Source organism: Phoca vitulina, unplaced genomic scaffold (assembly GCF_004348235.1).
Source record: "Phoca vitulina isolate PV1807 unplaced genomic scaffold, GSC_HSeal_1.0 scaffold37, whole genome shotgun sequence".
Lineage (NCBI taxonomy): Eukaryota > Metazoa > Chordata > Mammalia > Carnivora > Phocidae > Phoca > Phoca vitulina.
The window spans coordinates 2,190,851-2,212,429 of record NW_022589740.1 but is presented as its reverse complement, the minus strand read 5'-3'; the positions used below and the strand labels follow the sequence as shown (position 1 = coordinate 2,212,429).

The 21,579-nt window shown below is 37.7% G+C and overlaps 1 protein-coding gene across 8 annotated transcripts in view; it reads left to right on the top strand.

The window, feature by feature from the left end:
* Positions 1–21,579, top strand: part of AUH (AU RNA binding methylglutaconyl-CoA hydratase) — a 182,609-nt gene that overhangs the window by 18,056 nt on the left and 142,974 nt on the right. For 6 of the 8 annotated variants that reach the window (XM_032427613.1, XM_032427610.1, XM_032427609.1 and 3 more), the window contains exon 4: positions 19,407–19,493. The exons of the other annotated variants lie outside the window; for them this stretch is intronic. In XM_032427613.1, the coding sequence (XP_032283504.1) occupies positions 19,407–19,493 (87 nt within the window). The remainder of the gene's footprint in view (positions 1–19,406; positions 19,494–21,579) is intronic. 8 annotated transcript variants of the gene reach the window in all.

Here is a 21,579-nt window from a genome sequence, read left to right as displayed (position 1 = left end):
GGCACTGGAGGCCAGAGGAGCTCCTGCATACGTTATTACAGGAGACCAGGGGGTGTAATTCAGCCTGTGACCCTGGGTGAGGTTCCGTGTAGCTCCAGGGGCTAGAAGGGCAGAGCTTAAAAATTTAGGAACAAATAGAAGGTTTATCAGTCTGCTCCTGGCAGTTGAGATTTAGCAGCACAGCTTGCTTTCTGAGGGGTTCCCTTGGGAACCAGAGTTAGTCTAGACTAAGGTTCAGCAAACTTTTTCAGTAAAGGGCCAGATATTTTAGGCTTTCTGGGCCTCTTACAGTCTTTGTCATGTATCTGTCATCTGTCTGTCTGTCTGTCTATCTATCTATCTTTCTATCTCATGTATTTTTATAAGGCTTTAGAACACAAGAACGACCAATTGTAGCTGGGTGCAGACCGGCCTGCAGCCTGTACTGTGCCCACCCCGGTCCAGACTTGATTTCTTTTTCCCCTTTGCTGGGCCACGTGTGTTCCTGGGACCCAGCCTCTCAGCCTGCAGCTGGAGAAGCCAGGCTGAGTTCTGCTGAGCCCCACAGAAAGATGCTAGACGCTGGTCCATGGAGACTGCGCCTCTGAACATAGAGGGACAGTGCCCTTTTTTCTTGTGCGAGTGGCGAATGGCCTGCAGAAAGCCCTGCAGCTCACAGTTGTACACGTGGGTGCTGAGAGTGGCTTCGGGGCCCCGGCACCTGGCATCTGACGGTTCTGTTCCTGGGCCTCATTAGAATATCCATTCGAGTAACTTAGGACCTTCAGGGCAAAATAAAAGTTTGAGACATGGACGTAGTATTTTCACATTCTCTAAAATAAAAGAAAAGGCCACATGATTAATAAATTAAGTACCAGTATGATGTATTCATTAAAACATTTCTGAAAATACCATATACTTTGAGTTGTTTTCTCTTTCTCACTATAAACTTTTGGTGATTTTCTTCTCTTGAATTGTATGAAATATCTGTGCTTGGGTTCAAAGCCGACGGTCAAGAAAGAATTCTTGAGACGTCTTTGGTGCAAAAACGTGGTTTTATTAAAGCACAGGGACGGGACCCATGGGCAGAAAGAACTGCAATGGGGTCAGGAGAAGTGGCCCATTATATACTTTCAAGTTGGGAGGGGTTTAGGGTAGGGTAAGTCTCTAAGGAATTTTGGAAGTGAGGTTTCCAGGACCTTGGGGGGGCTAGCTATTGTTGGGAAAAGGTCATTTATTACCATCTAATAAAACTGGAGTCATGAGACCCTTCAGATAGATGTATATCGGTGGGCCATATGCTTGGGGGATGATTGCCAACATGTATCTTGGGGGTGGGGTAGAGATAAAGGAAGTTTCCAAAGGAATTTTTTTTTTTTAAAGATTTTATTTATTCATTCGAGACAGAGATAGAGAGAGAGAGAGAGAGAGCGAGCATGAGCAGGGAGAGAGGGAGAGGGAGAAGCAGGCTCCCCGCTGAGCCAGGAGCCTGATGTGGGGCCTGATCCCAGGACCCCGGGATCATGACCTGAGCCGAAGGCAGACGCTTAACCATCTGAGCCACCCAGGCGCCCCTCCAAAGGAATTTTTATATGTTAAAGTAGACTTACAGGATCCTGGGGGAGGTGGGGTTGGGCTAAGATTGCCACTTGCCCTTAGCAAAGTGTCAACCTCAAGGCAGTGAGTCCCTAGAGGAAGGTCACTCTGCCTGTTTGAAGGACTTGTCAACGGGCTGTAGGTAGTAAGGAAATTTAATGATTTCTCTTCTGCTTTTGTTTCCCACATCAGTTGTGTTTGTGACAGACCACCCCTACTTGGTGTTTTTCTTAAAGTGTTGTTTTGCTCCAGCAGGAACATGCCCCTGGAGGATCTGCCTGACCCTTTTGAGGCTTATTTTTAAAGCTTCTGATATCTTTACTGAGTGCCCAGGGTGTTCTGTACATTTTCTCAGTTCCTGCTGATCATAGGGTGAACACCAGAATTGTTCACACCGTAGCTCCCTGTTGATGTTCTTTCTTTGATCACTGCCTGTGAGTGGGCATTTCAGCTTAAAGCTTAAGGGAACCCGGTGCAGATTATGGGAGCTCTTTCTCTGAGTGACTCTTCTCTGGTTTCCTGTTCCGCAAATTCCAGCCACCTAGCCTCCCTGCTTGCTCTGTTTAGGCCCCCCTGCCTTGCACCCCATCCTGGAAAGCACCCTTAGAAAGAAAGGTGGAGCAGTCATCGGGCTTCCCACTCAGTCTGTCACTACCCGTTGATCAGCATCTGAAAGAAGTTTCCAGTGTTTGAAGGAAAAAGGCTAGTCCAGTACACTTACTCCATCATAGTCATAGCTGGAAGTTTTCAGTTCCCTTTGGTGGGGAATGGTGTTTAAGAACCAAGATCTGGGTGCTAACCATGCTCATTGTCACTTGGTGTCCTTGTCTCTAGGCACTTTTAATGGATAGAGCTAAGAGCTATTTAGATAAATGAACTACATTGCATTATATACGTGTGTATATATATATATGCACATGCACACACTCCTATCAGTATCTGTATTATGTATCGAAAGCCATGAGTTCATGTTGACAGCTCCATTTCCAGTTCCTCACCATAGGATTCACTCTCCTCTTTCATTTTTTTTTTTTTTTAAGATTTTATTTATTTATTTATTTGTCAGAGAGAGAGAGAGCGCACAAGCAGGGAGAGCGGCAGAGGGAGAGAGGGAGAAACAGACTCCCTGCTGAGCAGAGCCCAGTGAGGGACTTGATCCCAGGACCCTGGGATCATGACCTGAGCTGAAGGTAGACACTTAACTGACTGAGCCACCCAGGTGTCCCTCCTCTCCCATTCTATACTTGTATTATCTGAAATATATTTATTCATTTGCTCAATTCTATAATATGCAGAAAATAGTTTCAGAATTGCTGAATTGATACCATTGTGATAAACACACTTTCTAACTAGGCTTCAAGATTTACTTAGAGTATTTATGTCTTTACACTGAGGGTACAGAGTAAAAACACTATATTGAAAGTTATTTATGTCATTTCTTGTTCAGTGTAATTATGTTTTATTCATACGAAATGAAGTTAGGTTTCCTCGCTTTTGTTTTTTTTACTTTGAATGTATGAAATATCAATATGGTTTCAAAAGTCAAAACTATACACAGAAGTGTCACTACCCACTTCCTCCCTCCAGTCCCTTCCATCTGATTCCCACTCTTGAGGGCATTAATGAATCTCATTAGTTCCTAGTTTATCTATCATGTTTCTTTCTTTCTTTTTTTTTTTAAGATTTTATTTATTTATTTGACAGAGACACAGCGAGAGAGGGAACACAAGCAGGGGGAGCAGGAGAGGGAGAAGCAGGCTTCCTGCCTAGCAGGGAGTCCAATGCGGGGCTCGATCCCAGGACCCTGAGATCATGACCTGAGCCGAAGGCAGACGCTTAACGACTGAGCCACCCAGGCGCCCCCATCATGTTTCTTTTTTGCAAAATTAAGGATATGCTTGTGTACCTATTTCCATTCTTTCTTATGCAGGTAGCATTTTGTATATATTCTTTGTACTTTTTTCAGTTAATAGTATATCCTAGAAATGAGTTCATAGAAATGTGATGATAGCTTATAGAATTATATGAGGGGTTAATGAGCCTTTCTGAAGATGGAGATCTTACCACAGTGGGCATGCTGTGATGGAACCGATCTTGATTCTGCAGGGGAGAGAAAAATGGCACCACCTTAGGAGAGAAGACTTCCAGTACGCCAGAGAGCCTGGGATGCTGGATAGAAGGAAAGTTTTGGGTTTGGGGTAAAAGGACACTTTACTCTGAGGAAAAATGAAGCTCTGTTTATTAGAGCCTTGAATGCTGATAAAATCCTATGGCAGAGCAGTCCTTTTTATTAAATGGAGAGTTACTATAAATGACCTTGAGGAAAATGTACTGTATAATTAAAAAAAATTTTAAATACTTAGTGTTTTTAGAGCAGTTTTAGGTTCATAGCAAAATTGAGGGGGGCAGTTCAGAGATTTCCTGTATACCCCCTGCCTTCATACACATGTAGCCTCCCTCATTAGCAACATCTTCCACCAGAGTGGTACTTGTGTTAGTCTGATGAACCTACACTGACATGTCCTACTCACGCAAAGTCTGTAATTTGCGTTATGGTTCACTCTTGGTGTTATGCGTTCTATGGGTTTGGACAAATGTATAATGACATGTATCTACCATTACAGTATCATGCAGAATAGTTTTGCTGCCCTAAAAATCCTCTATACCTCACCTATCATCCGTTCCTCACAAACCCCTGGCAACCACTGATCTTTTCCACTGTGTCCATAGTTTTACCTTTTCCAGAATCAGCAATTATACCTAGAATGATACAAGAATCATACACTGTGGAGCCTTTTCAGATTAGCTTCTTTCATTTAATAATATGCATTTAAGATTCCGCCATGTCTTTCCATGGCATGATAGCTCATTTATTTTTATTGCTGAATAATATTCCACTTTATAGATGTAGCACAGTTCATTCATTCACTTACTGAAAGACATCTTGGTGGCTCTGTAGTGTTGGCAATTATGAATAAAGCTGCCATAAACGTCTGTATACAGATTTTTAAGCAGACATAAGTTTTCGACTCCTTTGGGTAAATACCAAGGATTGCTGGATTGTGTGTTAAGAGTATGTTTAGTTTTAGTTTTATAAGAGTTTTATAAGAACATGCGAAACTCTCTTCTAGAGAAGGTATATCATTTTGCATTCCTACCAGCAATGAGTGAGAGATTCTTTTGTTCTCTGTATTTTTGCTAGCATTTGATGGTGTCAGTGTTTCAGATTTTGGCCTTTCTAATAGGTGTATAGTGGTATTTCCTTGTTTTAATTTGCATTTCCGTGACGACATATGATGTGGAGCATCATGTGTTTATCTCCAATCTGTATATCTTTGGTAAAGTGTCTGTTAAGGTCTTTGGCCCAGTTTTTTTTTTTTTTTTTTAAGTAGGCTCCATGCCCAACATGGTGCCTAATGTGGGGCTTGAACTCACGACCCTGAGATCAAGACCTGAGCTGAGATCAGAAGTTGGAAGCTTAACCAACTGAGCCACACAGGCACCCCATTTGGCCCAGTTTTTAATTGAGTTGCTTGTTTACTTGTTGAGTTTTAAGAGTTCTTTGTATATTTTAGATAACAGTCCTTTATCAGATATGTCTTTTGCAAATATTTTTTCCCATTTATGGCTTGCCTTTTCATTTTCTTGACATTATCTTTTGCAGAACAGAAGTTCTTCATTTTAATGAAGTCCAGCTTATCCATTATGTCTTTCATGGATCATGACTTTGATGTTAGAGATGTACCTTGGATCTATAGACTAAGTTGGGAAGAACTGACATCTTGACAATATTGAGTCTTCCTATCCGTGAACATGGACTATCTCTCCACCTATGTAGTTTCTTCTTTGATTTTGTTCATCAGTTTTGTAGTGTTCTTCTTATGGATCTTATACATATTTTGTTAGATTTATACCTAAGTATTTCATTTTTGGGGGTGCGAATGTAAGTGACATTGTGTTTTTATTTTCAAATCCCATTTGTTCCTTGTTGGTATATTGAAAGCAGTTGACCTTTATATATTAACTTGCATCTTGCAATCTTGGTATAATTGCTGATTCTAGGAAATTTTTTTTGACTCTTTTGGATTTTCTACATAGTAGGCAGTCATGTCATCTGTAAAAAAAAATGACCGTTTTATGTCTTCCTTCCCAGTCTGTATTACTTTTTACTTCCTTTTCTTGCCTTATTGCATTCGTAAGGACTTCTAGTATGAGATTGGAAAGGTGTGGTGAGAGGGATATCCTTGCCTTTTGCTTGATCATAGTGGGAAAACTTTGAGTTTCTCACCATTATTTATATTAGCTGTAGACATTTTATAGATATTCTTTATCAAGTTGAGAAAGTACCCCTCTATTCCTAGTTTATCAAGAATGCATACATGAATGGGTATTGAATTTTGTTATATGCTTTTTCTACATCTATTAATATGGTCATGTGATATTTTTTCTTTTTTAGCTGCTGATGTGGTGGATTACTTTGATTGATGTTTGAATGCTGAACAGCCTTGCGTACCGGGGATAAATCCCACTTAGTTATGGTGTATAATTTACTTTTATTTATTTATTTATTTTATTTTTTTTTTTTTTAAGATTTTATTTATTTGCGAGAGAGAGAATGAGAGACAGAGAGCATGAGAGGGAGGAGGGTCAGAGGGAGAAGCAGACTCCCTGCCGAGCAGGGAGCCCGATGTGGGACTCGATCCCGGGACTCCAGGATCATGACCTGAGCCGAAGGCAGTCGCTTAACCAACTGAGCCACCCAGGCGCCCCTATAATTTACTTTTAAAAAAGAAGATGAAAACTCATGTTCTCTTGCAATTACTGTGTGGGTTCATTGAACCTTTTTTATGAATCTCAGATGCATTGTGGGTTCTTTTTCATATCACTATTTATATTAGTAATTTCATCATCTAGGAATGGATTTATTATACTTACCACTTATTCCCAGCTATGCTAAGGAAGACTACAGTACAGAAATGAAGAATGGTGGAACTGTCCAGAAAGATGATGCAATAGTCAGATCATTGCTTTTTTATTGCATTGCCTCAAGAATTGCATCGTCTTTTAAAAATTTAAATGAAATCTGGAGGCACCATCTTTGTAGTCTTTCTTTTAGCTTTTATTGAACACACTTAAGAATCTAGAATTTTTAATTTTCTGCCTCTAATGACCAGGAGTAGAAAGTTGACAGAGGAAGATACTTCATAGTTATCAGATGAATGAAATAATCATCAAGAGAGACAGCAGGACTCCAGGCTCTAATCATGAAGGTGAAGTTGATCCTATAAGGGAAATCGTGGACTGTGAGTTGTCAGGTGACAATATCCTGGATGAGTTTTCTCAAAATCAGGAATTGATGAGTGAGCACTTTATTTCTGTGATTTATATAAAGGAAATGTGGAATTTGCACTCAGTTAGTCACTTGGTAGGAAGGACTTCCTTATGCAGTGGTTTGTGACAAGCACTTGGACATTCCATTTTGCTAAAAGGATGTGTGTCATTATTGTACTTCATGTCATGTTTGTGCATGATCATTTACTTGGTATAGCTTGTATGGGGAAAGTGCTGAACGTTAGTATGTACAGAGAGGTGATAGGAAGGGAAATGAAAACAGATCATTGGCTTTGTCATTCTAAGGTTCATGGATCTGAAAGTGAAAGGATTTTACAATCGGTACAAAGAATATGACTTAACAAAATTGTGAGCTGTCAAAATTTTCAAAAGCACTGCATTTCTACAATGCAAGTTCAAGAAGAACTACAAGTAATGATCATCTATTAGAGATATATTTGAAATCTCGTATCAGTTTTTATAAAACTATATGTTCCAGGTTCATACATGTCAGTTGATGGACAGTTTTGTTCAAATGATGTACGCCTTTTCATGTGTGTTTGTGTGGGTGTATGTGAGTATATATCCATATATATGTATGTCTTTGTAGTGTGTGTGTATGTCCACATATATGCACATACCAGGAAAATATAAAAATATGGGTTTGGTATATTTACATTTTGACTAAAATGTTGTATTTGCTTTTTCATTTTTCTTTTATTTTTCTGTAAATTATTTATAAAATGACCCAAATATTAAATAAAATACAAAGGGTTTATCAGCCTCAGCTGATAAAGGGTGTTGATTATTTCTCTTGGTCTACTGAGGGTTAAGGTAATGTACCTGAGTGGGTCATTGCCCTCAGCAGTTGACGATTATGCATTCCTTTCAAGAACACATGGAATATTCATGAAAATTAACCATCTGCTTGGCTGTAAAACCTCTACAGATTTGAAAGGCTGTGTTCTGTGACTGCAAGCAGTTAAGATAGAAGTCATTTACAAAAAGGTAATTAGAAGAAGTCTTCATACATTGGGAAATTTAAAATAACTTCGAAATAACTTATAGCTCAACAAAGGAATCTTAATGTAAATTAGAGCATGTTCAGAATTACATTCTAACAAAATACTTTAAATGTTGTGTAATATACTTATGATTGTACTTGAGGAAAGAATAAAGGCTTGAAATGAATAAACTGAGAATCCAGCTTAAAAAATGGCACAGATAGCTACAGGCTAAACCTAAATAGGCCAGAAGGAAGGGAACGAAGGTGAGTATACACTTACGACGCAGAAAACACACAGTAAGTAGGGAGGAGAATAAAGCCCAAAGCTGGTTCTCTGAAAAGTCCAATGGTTGAACTTCTGGCAAGATTAAATCAAGGGTGAAAAAACAATATTCAGATTGAAAAAAGAGGCCATAGATATCAATTCCATAGACATTAAACTGGTAAGATAATGTTTGCCAATAATTGATGCCAATGAATTTGAAATTTTTAGGTGAAATAGATAAATTATTGCAAAATAAAACTTAACCAAAACTGACTTAAGAAATAGAAAATTGACTAATCGCAGAACAGTGAATATACCTGGCCAGATGATTGCAGAAAGGCATTCTGCACAGAAATGTATGGAACAGATCATTCCAATCTCATATACGTTCTTTGAGAAAATAACAGAGACCCTTACCCAGCTCCTTTTGTGAGGCGAGGCTAACCTGGATACCCACACCACACGAGAGCAGTGCGGGAAAGGAAAAGAAGCCTAGTCTCCGGGTCTAGAGGGACACCTCTCCAGGACAGTGGGAGGATCCCTCTGGTGCTGTGGATAGAACTACCTGGAAATCCTTGTTATCTTGAGCTGATGTTTGGGTTGAATGGGAGGAATAAAAGCCCTTTTGGGGTGGGAACGAGAAAGACCAAGGTGTTTGGATTGACAGCACGTGTATGGACGCAGAACCATTCAGAAATGTCGACTTTGATAACTAAACAGTCACGCTCTACAAATTGTGAGGCATTTCATCTTCTGTGGAGCAAAAGGCAGTTAAGGCTGCCATTTCTTATCCAGTAGATGGGCAGAACTTAGCAAGTGTGGCAGGGCCAGGCACAGGTGCGGTGCACTGCTTCTGGCAGCGTGTGGAGGTCAGAATACTTTGGAAAACAATTTGGTACGAACCTTTAGAGACTGCCGTCTCCATCCCTATGATCCGGCCACTGTACTCCAAGGAGAATGACTTAACACAACGGTCTGCTAGACTGAGGTGGGGAGATTTCTAGGCATTCAGGGGGAATAGCTAGTTTTCAAAGCATCTAGTTGGTACACAGCTTACGTACGTAGGTGCTCTTTCATGAGACTTTTCCAACTGGTCTGTGGGTGACAGTTACTCCCACCATCTTCCCTGTCATGGCTGTCCTTGCATTTCACGAGTCAGTCTTGATCTTCCTTGCTTCCAAAAGCTGCTGAATTGCCAAAAAGGTTTTTTTTTTTTTTTTTTTTTAAATACGAATGTTAAGAATTTCAAATGGGATCCTATTCTTATTCTGGCAGTTTCCAGTTCTTTGCTTAATAAAGTTCATATGGAATTGTTAAATGCTTCTTGATTACTATATGATTTTTCAAGAGTTTGCTCCAAAGGAGCTGGAAAAATTGGGTGACGTTGCCAAAGTAGAACTCCTTTGTTTATGTGAGAAAGTTTCTCCATGTGACTAAAATTGATAATGAACCCTGCCTTATTCTAGCAATAAATGATTTGCATACATAGATATATGAGCTAATGAATGGACGGAGGGGAGATGGTCCCAGGGATCTCATTGAGATACATTTCCAATACAAGTTTACTTTTAATATCTAATAGTTATCAGATGTGCATTCCATTTATGCTTCATTCGGTTGTGCACCAATTAATACTTGTAATGAAGTCAGTCCAGAGGAAAACTTTTTTTTTTTTTTTAAGATTTTATTTATTTATTTGACAGAGAGAGACACAGCGAGAGAGGGAACACAAGCAGGGGGAGTGGGAGAGGGAGAAGCAGGCTTCCCGCTGAGCAGGGAGCCCGATGTGGGACTTGATCCCAGGACCCTGGGATCATGACCTGAGCCGAAGGCAGACGCTTAATGACTGAGCCACCCAGGCACCCCCAGAGGAAAACTTTTAAACTTAGTGCTTTATCATAGTTACAGGAAATTTAATAAAAATTAATTAAATCCGTATACATATTTCATTGCAAAGAAATACGACAGGAATCAGTAGAAGTTTTCTATGCATAAATACCGAGTACATCAGAAAAAACAGTTATAGGAAAGTGAAGTAGAAATACCAGTTCATACAGGACAGAAATGATGTAATATTTCTTATTGTTAAGCAAGGATTTTTTCGTATGTTTTAGACGTGGGTGACTTTGTGAATCAGATCACTGTGGTTGCACTGGATACGCGGACAGTGAGCTAAGTTGTTGTGTAAGATGCTACTGTTTACGAGTGCACTGCAATCTTTGCAATTGTTTAAACTTAAGTGACGAAAATTTTTAAATGTCATATAAAAATTTTCAGGACAGCCTATTTTTCAAAATTCTTTTTAGCAGTATTGGGAACAAAAAAGGTTGAAGACCATTGGCTTAAAGCAGTAGATCTCAAGAGGGATGGTAATACTCATTGGGGAGCATATTGGAATTCTGGGGGAGTTCTTTGGTTGGCACAGTGATTGAAGGGCTTTATGGTCCTTTGGTTACTGGGGGCCAAGGAAGCTAGACATCCTGCAATGTATAACAAAGAATATTACTGTTTCTCATAACTTTTCTAAAGTGCTGCTGGACTAGTCCACTGCAAATATGAATGAGAAGAAATTTAACGCATAGTAATCTTGAGACATATTTAAAAGAAGGAATTTATATAAAACACTAAGTCCAGGAATTTTAGGAGAGGGCCATTTTAGTGGGCAATATTTAAGTGAAATAGATATTTTCTCAAAATTGTTAAATAATAACTCCATGCATCGTCTATTTGGTGTATTAAATATCGAACTATATATTTAGATGGAAAGAGTTTGCAGTAGGGCAGGAACTGCAAAAGCAATATAAGTGATGAAAAATATGTAACCTAGAACCAAATACTAAATTTTCAGTAACATGAAAAGCAGATCTTACTGAATTTCATTCTACTTTCTCAGACACCAGCATGATCGCACTATTTAATACTGTAACGTGGTCCACACCCTTACCACCCCCCTACCCCTCTAGCACTTTCCTGTTCCTTTTTCACCCCAAACATTTACCACTTCCTTTGTTGGTTATTTATTAATTTTTGTATTGTCTTTTTGTCTCCCTTGCTTAAAAGACACAGTGTAAGAGGAGAGGGTGGGAGGCAGAAAGAACAGCCCTTTTGAGGAGTTTGGGTTTAACAAAGAGGAGAGAAATCGGTGGTAGCTAGAGGGGGTAGAGCATATGGAGTCAGGAATTTTTTTTAAACAAACTTCTTAGTTGAGTTATACGTATAGAAAATTGTACAAATCTTAAGTGTATAAGACACTTCTGTGAAATGAACTGGTCTGTGCAGTGAGCACCCGATCTTAGAAACGAACATGACCATTACCAGCATATCACAGCCCATCCCTGATGCTCTTCCTGTCATTAATCATCCCTCAGCCAAACCTCCTGGGGGTTATTCTGATTTTGATCACCAAATCTAATTTTGCTTATTTTCAAACCTTATGTAACTGGAACTATCCAGCATGTACTCTTTCAAGGTTGACTTCTACTCAGCCGTGTCTGTGGGATTTGGTTTATACTGTTCATCTAGGAGTAGTATAGTCATATTCCTTGTGGGAATAGTTCACAATTTATCCATTCTATTGTTGGTGGATGTTCGGGGTGTTGCCAGGTTTTAGATGTTCTGAATAATGCTTCTGTGAATATGCTTTTATTGTACATATCATGTATTTCAGATATGGGTGTTTGCACTTGGGGTGGAATTACTTTCCCAAGATGATTTTTTTTTTTTAAGATTTTGTTTATTTGACAGAGAGACAGTGAGAGAGGGAACACAAGCAGGGGGAGTGGGAGAGGGAGAAGCAGGCTTCCTGCTGAGCAGGGAGCCTGATGTGGGACTCGACCCCAGGACCCTGGGATCATGACCTGAGCCGAAGGCGGATGCTTAATGACTGAGCCCCCCCAGGCGCCCCCCAAAGTGATTTTTACCAATTTTTACTGCCAACAGCATTAAGTCAGAGTTCCCATTGCTCTGTATTTCCACCAACACTTGATCTGTGTATTGCTTATAAAGCTACGTTTTTAATTTGTATTTGCTTGATGAGTAATCGTGTTGTGTTCCTTTTAATCTCTTCATTAGCCAATTGGAATGTCCTCTTTCTAGAAGTATCTGAATCTTTTGCCTGCTTTTTGTACTCAGGTCACTTACCTTTTTCTTTCTGCCATTTAGTGCTTTGTACATGCAGAACTCTTATTTCAGGCATTTTTCTCAGGCATTTTTCTCCCACTCTCTCACGTGCATATTCATTCTCTTAATGATGTTTTTTGATGAACAGAAGTTTTTAATTTTAATGAAGTCCAGTGTTTTCCTAAGTCTTTGGAAAAATCTTTTAAAATTTTGTGTATAACAAAGTCTTGAAGATATTTTTGGTTTTCATTTAGAAGTTTGATTGTCTTACTTTTCACATTTAGGTTATAATTTATCATGGATTGATTTTTGTGTGTGTGTGTCTGGTATGAAGGGTCAAGAATTGTTTTTTTCTCACATGAACATTCAGTGGTTCCAGCCCCATTTATCAGAATGTCCATCTGGATTCACTCCCACAGTGCCATCATAGTCATAAATCAAGTGGGTCTTTTTTGGACTTGCTATTTTGTTCCATTGGTCTTTTTCTCTTTGAGGCTGTATTACATTTTCTTAATGATAATAGCTTTATAATAACATCTTCCTATTTTAGTATAAATTTTCCAATTCTTTCTTCTGCAAGAGGCATTGAAAATGCCCTTTGCATTCTCAGCTTGTCATTTTCCAAAGGCATTGGGATTTTGATTGGAACCACATTGAATCTCTTAATTTGGAGAGAATTTACATCTTTCAGTATGAGGTCTTCTAACACACGAGCATGGTGTATTCCTCCATTTATTTAGTTCTTTAATTTATCTCAGAAGATTTTGTGGTTTTTGTGTCAAGACCTTACTTATCTTTTGTTAGAGTTATTTCTTGGCTCCTTGATTTTTGAATGCTATTGGAAATGGTATCATTTTTAGATTGCACACATTTCTTTTGCTAGTATACATGAGGACAGTTGATTTTTGTTTATTGAAGTTGTATTCATCAGCCTTACTAAATTCACTTTTCATGATTTCTAAATTCCTTTGACTATTCTTCTTGTACAATTAAGTCATTTGCTAATAATGACAGTTTAATTTTTCCCTTCTGATCCGTGTAATTTAAATTTTTTTTCCTTATTATACTGACTAGTGTATCTGTTGCTGTCTTTAGTAATTGACCTGTAAAGGTGATGTTAGTTATAGGTATTTTATAATTACTCTTTATCAGATTCAAAAAGATTCCCTTTTCTACCCAGTTTGCTATGAACTTTTAATTAAGAATGACTGTTGATTGGGGCGCCTGGGTGGCTCAGTCATTAAGCGTCTGCCTTCGGCTCAGGTCATGATCCCAGGGTCCTGGGATCGAGCCCCGCATCGGGCTCCCTGCTCAGTAGGAAGCCTGCTTCTCCCTCTCCCACTCCCCCTGCTTGTGTTCCCTCTCTCGCTGTGTCTTTGTCAAATAAATAAATAAAATCTTTAAAAAAAAAAAAAAAAGAATGACTGTTGATTAGGTATGACACCAAAAGCCCATGTGATTAAAAGATTGATAAATTGAACTTCACTGAAGTTAAAACTCAAAAAAAAAAAAAAAAAATCAAGACAGTGAAAAAACAAGCCATGGATGGGGAGAAAATATTTGTAAATCTTATTTCTGAGAAAAGACTTGTATCCAAGATACTGCTTTTAAAACTCAATAAGAAGACAACAAATTGTCCAGTAAAAAAAATGAGCAAAAGATTTGAAATGACATTTCACCAAAGACCTGTATGAATGGCTAATAAGCACATGAAATGACATTTAACCTCATTAGTCATTAGGGAAATGCACATTTAAAACCATAATAGATACCATTTCACTCCCATAAAATGCTATAAAAAAATGGCAGACTAGTGTTGGTGGCCACACAAAGGTGACAGGGACCCTTAGGTGTTGCTGATAGGAATGTAAAGTGGTGCAGCCACTATGGAAAAACAGTGACAAGGTTTTTTTTGTTGTTGTTAAATAGAAATTTACAATATGACCCAGCTATTGCACTCCTGTGTGTCTACTCAAGACAAATGAAAACATTTGTCTGCACAAAATCTTGTGTGTGACTGTTCGTAGTAGTATTTTTCATAATAGTCAAAAAGTGGAAACAACCCAGATGTCCATCAGTGGATGAATGGGTAAACAAAATGTGTCTCTGTCCCTGCACTGGAATACTGTTTGGTAATCAAGAGGAAAAAGTACTGACTGATTCATTCTTGTAACATGGGTAAACCTGAAAAACACTGTGTTTGCTGTGTGGAAGAAGGACACAGAGGACTGTCTGTTGTACGAGTTTATGCATATGAAATGTCCACCGAAGGCACAGTTTTAGGAAAAAAGTGGTTACCTGGGGATGAAGGTGGGAACAGGGAGTGACTGCAGGTGAGTGTGAGGGATCTTTTATGATAATGGAAATGTTTTAAAATTGCATGGTGGTGATGGTTGTACAACTCTGTAAATTTACTAAAAGTTACTCATTTGTATACTTAAAGTGACTGAATTTTACTTTATGTAAATTCTAGTACTCTTTCCATGCCTACTGAAAATTTATATGATTTTCACTTTTATGCTGTTAATTTTATAAATTTAAACACTTAATATTAAACCAGTCTTGAATCTTAGACTGAATGTAACTTGGTCTTGATATATTGTATTTTATTTATGTTACCACTATGTATGATTTACTAATATTTTGTTTAGGATTTTTTGAGACTATGTTTATCAGAAAGATTTCTTAAAATGTTCTTAATCAAGTTTTTGTTTTGCAGTTCTCCATGTAAGTGTAAGATTGATGTTAATTTTTTTTTAAGATTTTGTTTTTTTTAAGTAATCTCTGTACCCAACGTGGGGCTCAAAATGACAACCCCGAGATTAAGAGTGCTCTACCCACTGAGCCAGCGAGGCGCCCTCACTCCCCTCCAATTTTTTTCATTATATGTTTGGAAGAATTTACTATTGGAGCCACATGGGCATGTAGTTTCCTTTGTAGAAAGGTTTTAAATTAATGTATTCACTTTCTTTCATGTGTATTTGTGTTTTCAGATTTTCTCTTTGTCATTTTTAATAAGTTTTGTTTTTCTTGAAATGTATCCATTTCATGTCCTTTTCAAATGTATAGGGCCATGGTTGTTAATAATCTCTTCTTGTTTTAATCTGTGTAAAATCTATAGTATTATCCTCCTTTTCATTCTTACTATTAGGATTTGTGCCTTCTTTGATTTTTTCCATGATCAGTCTTGCTAAAGCCTATCATTTGTTTTAGTATTTTTTCAAATAAGCAACTTCTTTGATTTTTTTTTTTCCTGAACATGTGTTTTCTATTTTTTAAAAAAATTTTGTTCCAGTTTTTACTATTTCTTCTACTTTGGGGGTTAATTTTTTTCTATCTCCTATTTCTTGGTAGGAATACTTAATAAGGATATTTGCTTGCTTGCTTTGTTGGTTACTGTGGGAGTTTTGTTAAAATCCACTGCGGTTGTAGATTTGTCAGTTTTTCTTTTTGGTTCATCAGTTTTATATATTTTGGGGCTGTCTTATTTTATATATGCCAGTTTAGAATTCCTATGACTTTTAGTGGACCATCATATTTATTGTTATAAAAAGACCCTCTAGCTGGAGTGATTATTGTTTGCCTGAGATCTCCTTTGTCAGATGTGGGATGACTTCACAAGTTTCCTTTTGGTTAGTGTTTGCATGGTTTTTACCCTTTTACTGTAGCTATTCTGTGCCCTTATCTTTTAAGGCATCTCTCATAAGCAGTAAACTCTACTCTCATAATCTGCTGCCTGAAGAATTCCCTGTGGTGTCTCTTTTGGTGTGGGCCTGTTGGTGACAAACCTCGTGTGTGTGTGTGTGTGTGTGTGTGTAAAAAGTCATTTCACCATCATTTTTGAAGGATAGGTTTGCTTAGTTTAAAATTCTAGATGGGTAATTACTTTCTTTTCCCAGTTTAGAGCTGTCATCCACTTTCTGTTGAGAAGTCAGCTGTCAGTCACTCTTTTAGCCGGTGGTCTTGGTATGGTTTTCTTTGTGTTTACCCTGTTTTATCTTTAACCTTCAGAGGTCCCGAACAAAAGCCTGTGGTGTTCCTCTTTGGCAAGCCCTGAGCTCCAATTTTTTTCCCATTTCTGTGAGACTGTTTAGAAACTTACATTTGTCTTGACGTTGTCATACATTCTGACTGTCTTAGCTGTTCTCCATTGTCCTCAAACTAGCTGTCTTATGTTTTTTATCTAGGGTTTCGTGAAAGAATTGGTCTGATAATAAGCTCTTCCATTAGAGCTGGCAGTGAAAGCCCACATAATTGCCTTTTCTTTTTTAAGGTGAGCAGTATTACAGTGTTACTATAGCTGATGGGAATGGTTCTTGAAAGAGGGATACTGTTGACGATGCCAGCCAGGCAAGGGGTAATTAATTGCTAGAGTGGTGGTCCTGAAGAGAGAAGAAGGGGTGGAATTTAGTGCGTGAGTTGGTTTTGGTCATGAGTTAGTTCACCTGAAGTAACAGGAGGGAGGGCAGAGTGTAAGAGTTTAAACCTGGTGGGTAGGTGGATTTGGTGGTGGGTGTTGGTGAAATTTTTTTTCTGAATGCATCTGTTTTCTTAGTTGGTGTCAGGTTTGGGTAGGAGGTTTGAGGCTTAAGGAGAGAGAGGAGTTAGGAAATGGTCTGTAGTTGAGTGTAAGGGTGAACAGAGCAGGGGGATACTGTAGGATTGCCTGGTAGCACAAAGGCTCGCTCCGCCGAAGTGAGTGGGCATGGACATGGGGGATTTAAAAAGTAAAAGAAACATGCCCGACCTCAAATAAAACTGTGATATTATCAAATAAGAAATTTATAATCTGGAGGGACAGAGGCGAAACTGTACTTTTAGGTTCTGAATGTTCAAGATTGTGCGGTATGTTTCTAAAGTAAAAACAAAAAGGGTATTAAAATTTTTTAAATGTAGTCTCAAGGTCACAAATGTTTAACATTCCATGGAGAAAAGTAATTATTTCTAAAATAAACCATGAATCCCATGTTCCCATGAAGTCCCACCTAGTTGTATGGGTTAGGACCACACTTAGGGCCACACCACGTCTTCCACCTCTGCTGGGACTGGTGTGTGTGAATGGGCTTCATGTGTCCAGAGCAAACCCTGATTCCCTGAGCTCCTGGCATGGCTTCCGACACCTAGTCTCTCTAGCCTGGGTGTGGATTTCAAAGCGTGGAGTGGATGTCGGTGAAAGCCCCCTTTGGAACACTGTTTAATGTGTTAGAGGGCACACTCATGGTGTAGCCCACACTGAGGTTGGAGGACATGATGGATCCATGATGCAGTTACCTGGGGCTCCTTCAGGACCACCTCATGCAGAGTTCCTGTGTGTCCCATCTGCTTTCTCCTCTTTGTTGCTTTGGCTCCTCTTTCATCTGTTTCCCTCCCCAATATGGCACTTCATTTAGCTACTTTTATGAACCAGTATGTATACTAAGCAACATTTTATATTCTCAATTTAAATTATATTCTCAGGGTTGAACAGTTTTTTCTTTTAACAAATATATCCAAGTGACTTAGAATTTTTTGGCCCTAAAAATATTATTCATGGAAAAAACTAACTATGAAGACATATATCACGTATTCAAAAATGTTTAAAGACTAATATATTGAGTACCCATCACCTAACTTAAGCAGCACAGTGTTACAAATAAGATTGACGTTCTCTGTGACCATTGCCAATCACATCTGCCTTCCCGCATAGGTCACCACCAGTTGAATTTGGTATTTATCATTTCCATGCATATTTTATATCCCTAAATAGCTTTCTTTTACTCTTTATTTATTTATTTACTTAGTAAGCTATATGCCCAGTGTGGGGCTTGAACTCACAACCCTGAGATCAAAAGTCACATGCTCCACTGACTGAGCCAGCCTGCTGCCCCCCTAAATAGCATTCTTTTAAAAAAACGTGTAAATGGTTATTATCCTGTGTATGTTTCTATAAATATAATAATATATTGTTATTAAATATGTAAATTAATATTGATGTTATGTTTTAAGGCATAATAAATATACATAATTATATGTCCTTCAACATTTAGATTTTTCCATATTTATACCTTAATTCCTTCATTTTCATGCTGAACATGTAATATTCTGTTGTATAAATATATCTTAATTTTATTAAAAATTCTAATGGATATTTAGGTTATGATTTTTTTTTTTTGCAACTTTATGTTGCATTGAATGCTACTGTACATATTCCTTGGGCATCTGTTTGAGATTTTCTAGGGAATGTATAGCTAAGAACTGATGGATTGTAGGGGACGTGCTCTGTCAGTTGCAGTTCTCAACCCCCCCAGGAACGTGTGGGCTCGGGACGTCCCAGCCTTGGCTGGCACTTGATATTACGTCCAGTCCCAGTTACTTTATGCTGGACTCATAACAGAGTAAGCAGCTGAGTGTGTACCTTCTATGCTGTAATTTTACTTTGTTTTGTATTTGTTCATAAATGGGAGCCTTTTCTCATACAGTTTTATTTTATTAAAAAGAATGCCTTTGTTGAGCCACAGAGTAAGTGATCCCTTAAGAATTTCTTTTCTCTGCTCCAAATCTGTGATTCTGTGATAAACTCATATTTGTGAAATAGTTTGCTCAGATGTTAAATCTGCAGCCCCCTACGGCGGGCATCCATGGAGTCAGACTGATTGTCAGTGATTTGCCCTTCCCACTGGGTTGACGTTTGCACTGCTCGGCCAAAGTGGTGCTGGTCCGAGTGCCGTCATCTCTGGAGGAGCCAAGGATGTGGCATCAGTCTGTAGTCCTTTATGTTAATAGGAATGGATTCGTTTGTATTATTAATAAATATTTAAAAATTTAATAGTTTTAGTTTTTAATAGAGTAATATTGGTAGATATAATCTAAAGTCAGTCTCTTCCTCTAAGAGTGTAAAGGGGTCCTGAGACACCTCAGTTTGAGAACCACTGCTTTAGGCACGTGGTAGCTGTACAAGCAGATGTTTTATTCTTCCTCATGCTGGTCTTTGAGAAGGAAAACTTAAGTAATATTCCTTTAATGGATAAATTCAGTTGATATTCAAGTTACATATGAATCTTAAATTTTCAATTCATTGCCTTAAAATCTTGTTTATAACTAGATTATATTTGTAAATAAAATGCTTTGCAGGTGCTGACCTTAAGGAGAGAGTCAAAATGAATCCCAGTGAAGTTGGTCCTTTTGTCTCCAAAATAAGAGCAGTGATTAATGAAATCGGTAAGCTCAATTAAACTCCTTTTAGCATGCTGAAGATGACCTTAAATGTCAGATTTAGAAAGTTGCACACTGTCCTTATGTATAAGCTCTGGCTAAAGTACTTATGTAATTAGATAATCATGATCTGTAACTGGTTGCTGTGGAGAGAAATGTGATGTATTTAATTTGAAAAATTGTGAAAAATATTATATAATTAAAGATGCCTCCTGTGTGTGATGACATGACATATGAAGGTAGTTATTAGCAAACAAAGAGAATATCTCCCTGATAATTGCATAGACATATATTTATAGATTTGGTGTTGTTTTGTTGTTTGTAGAAATAGGATCATACTATTTCCTTAGAATTACAGACTTCTGGGTAATATTTATGTGTCAGTACATATCAACTTACTTTTATTAATACTTTTTAATATACTGTGGTGTAGTGATCCAAGCATTGTCTTATCCAAAATTTTAAATTGCTTCATTAATGTGTAGAGATTTTTTTTCCATTTTTGTTATTTATAATTAAGCAATGAGTATCTTTGTATCAAGTCTTTCAGAGCATTAGTATGTGTACTTATGGGATAGATTCTGAACATGGAATTGCAGTTCTAGGTATCATGTGTTCATTTTACATTTTAATTATTTTTACCAGATTATATTCCAAGAAGACTGTAATAATTTACATGCCCATCAGTTATGTGACAATACTTGTTTCCTCATATTTTTGCCAACATTTAATGTTGCTGCTTTTCAAATTTGCCAAGGTTAAAAAAAAAAAGACATTTTAGCATTTTATTTTAATTAATTTTTTGACATCTTCGCATTTTAATTTGCTTTTCCCCAGATGCTTGTGTGATGTTTTATCTTTTCACTAGACTGCGTCTCCCCTTCTGCACATTGCATTTTCACGTCCTTCCTCCTCTTCTCCGTAGCATTATTTAATGAACAACTGGTTACTTATTTAAGAGCCACTTTGTAGTGTTCTTTCGTTGTTAAATGTATTACAGATTCTGTCTCTGAATGTGCTACCCTAATTCAATTCGAATATTTAAATTGAAAACCTTTAATATCTTGAGGGTATGAAATTCCCTTCGTTATTCTTTTTCTTTTCTCCTTGAAGATTTTCTTTGGTAATTCCCACACATCAGTTCTTACCAAATGAATTTGGAGTTATTAGTTTCTAAAGCAAGGAGGAAAAATACTGTCACGGGACTGTGATTGGAATTTCTCTAAATCTTATTTAGAAAGAATTGACTTTTTTGTGATATTGAATCTTTCCATCTGTGATGTGTATGGGTTTCATTCCGTGTGTGTGTGTGTGGGGGGGTGTCATCCCTTTTTTTAATGTCCTTCAAGAAAGTTTTCTTCACATTTGCCTTGCTTGGTCTTCCATCTTTTTTTCCAGTTCAGATTTATACTTGCTATTTTATAGCATTTATTCCTTTGAATGGGATCTTTTTCTCCTATTTCTGTTGAAGTCTTATTGTAGTTCTGTAGGAAAGTTACTAAGTTTTAAGTGCTTATTTTATATAACACCAACTCGATAATTACTTTTATTAGCTGTTGTTATTTCTCAGTTAATTTTCTTGTGTTTTCCAGATGAAAGTTCATTATCTGTAAATAATGCTATTTTTATTTTTGCTTTTCCCAGCATTTTAATCTTACATATTTTTCATGTTTTATATTGGCTAAGCCCTTTGGTACAATATTCAGTTGTTGGAGTGTGTTCATCCCTATCTTCCTTATCTTTATTTGATTTTGATGAATGCTTTTCTTTTAATGTTTTCCCAGTAATTAGCAAGTTCAGGGAGTTTTCTTCTGTTTCACCTTGTTAGGAATTTGTCACTGTTTTTTAATCAGGAATATGTGTTAAAGTTTGTCAAATGCTTTTTTGATGTATGTCAGTATTTATGCAGTTGATCCTTGAACAATGTGGGGCTTAGGGCTGCTGACCCCAACACGGTCGAAAATCTGTGTATTACTTTTGACTCCTCCAAGACTTAACTACAGAAGCCTACTTTTGACCAGAAGCCTTACTGATAACAGAAACAGTTGAATAACACATATATGTTTTATGTATTATATAGTATATTCTTACA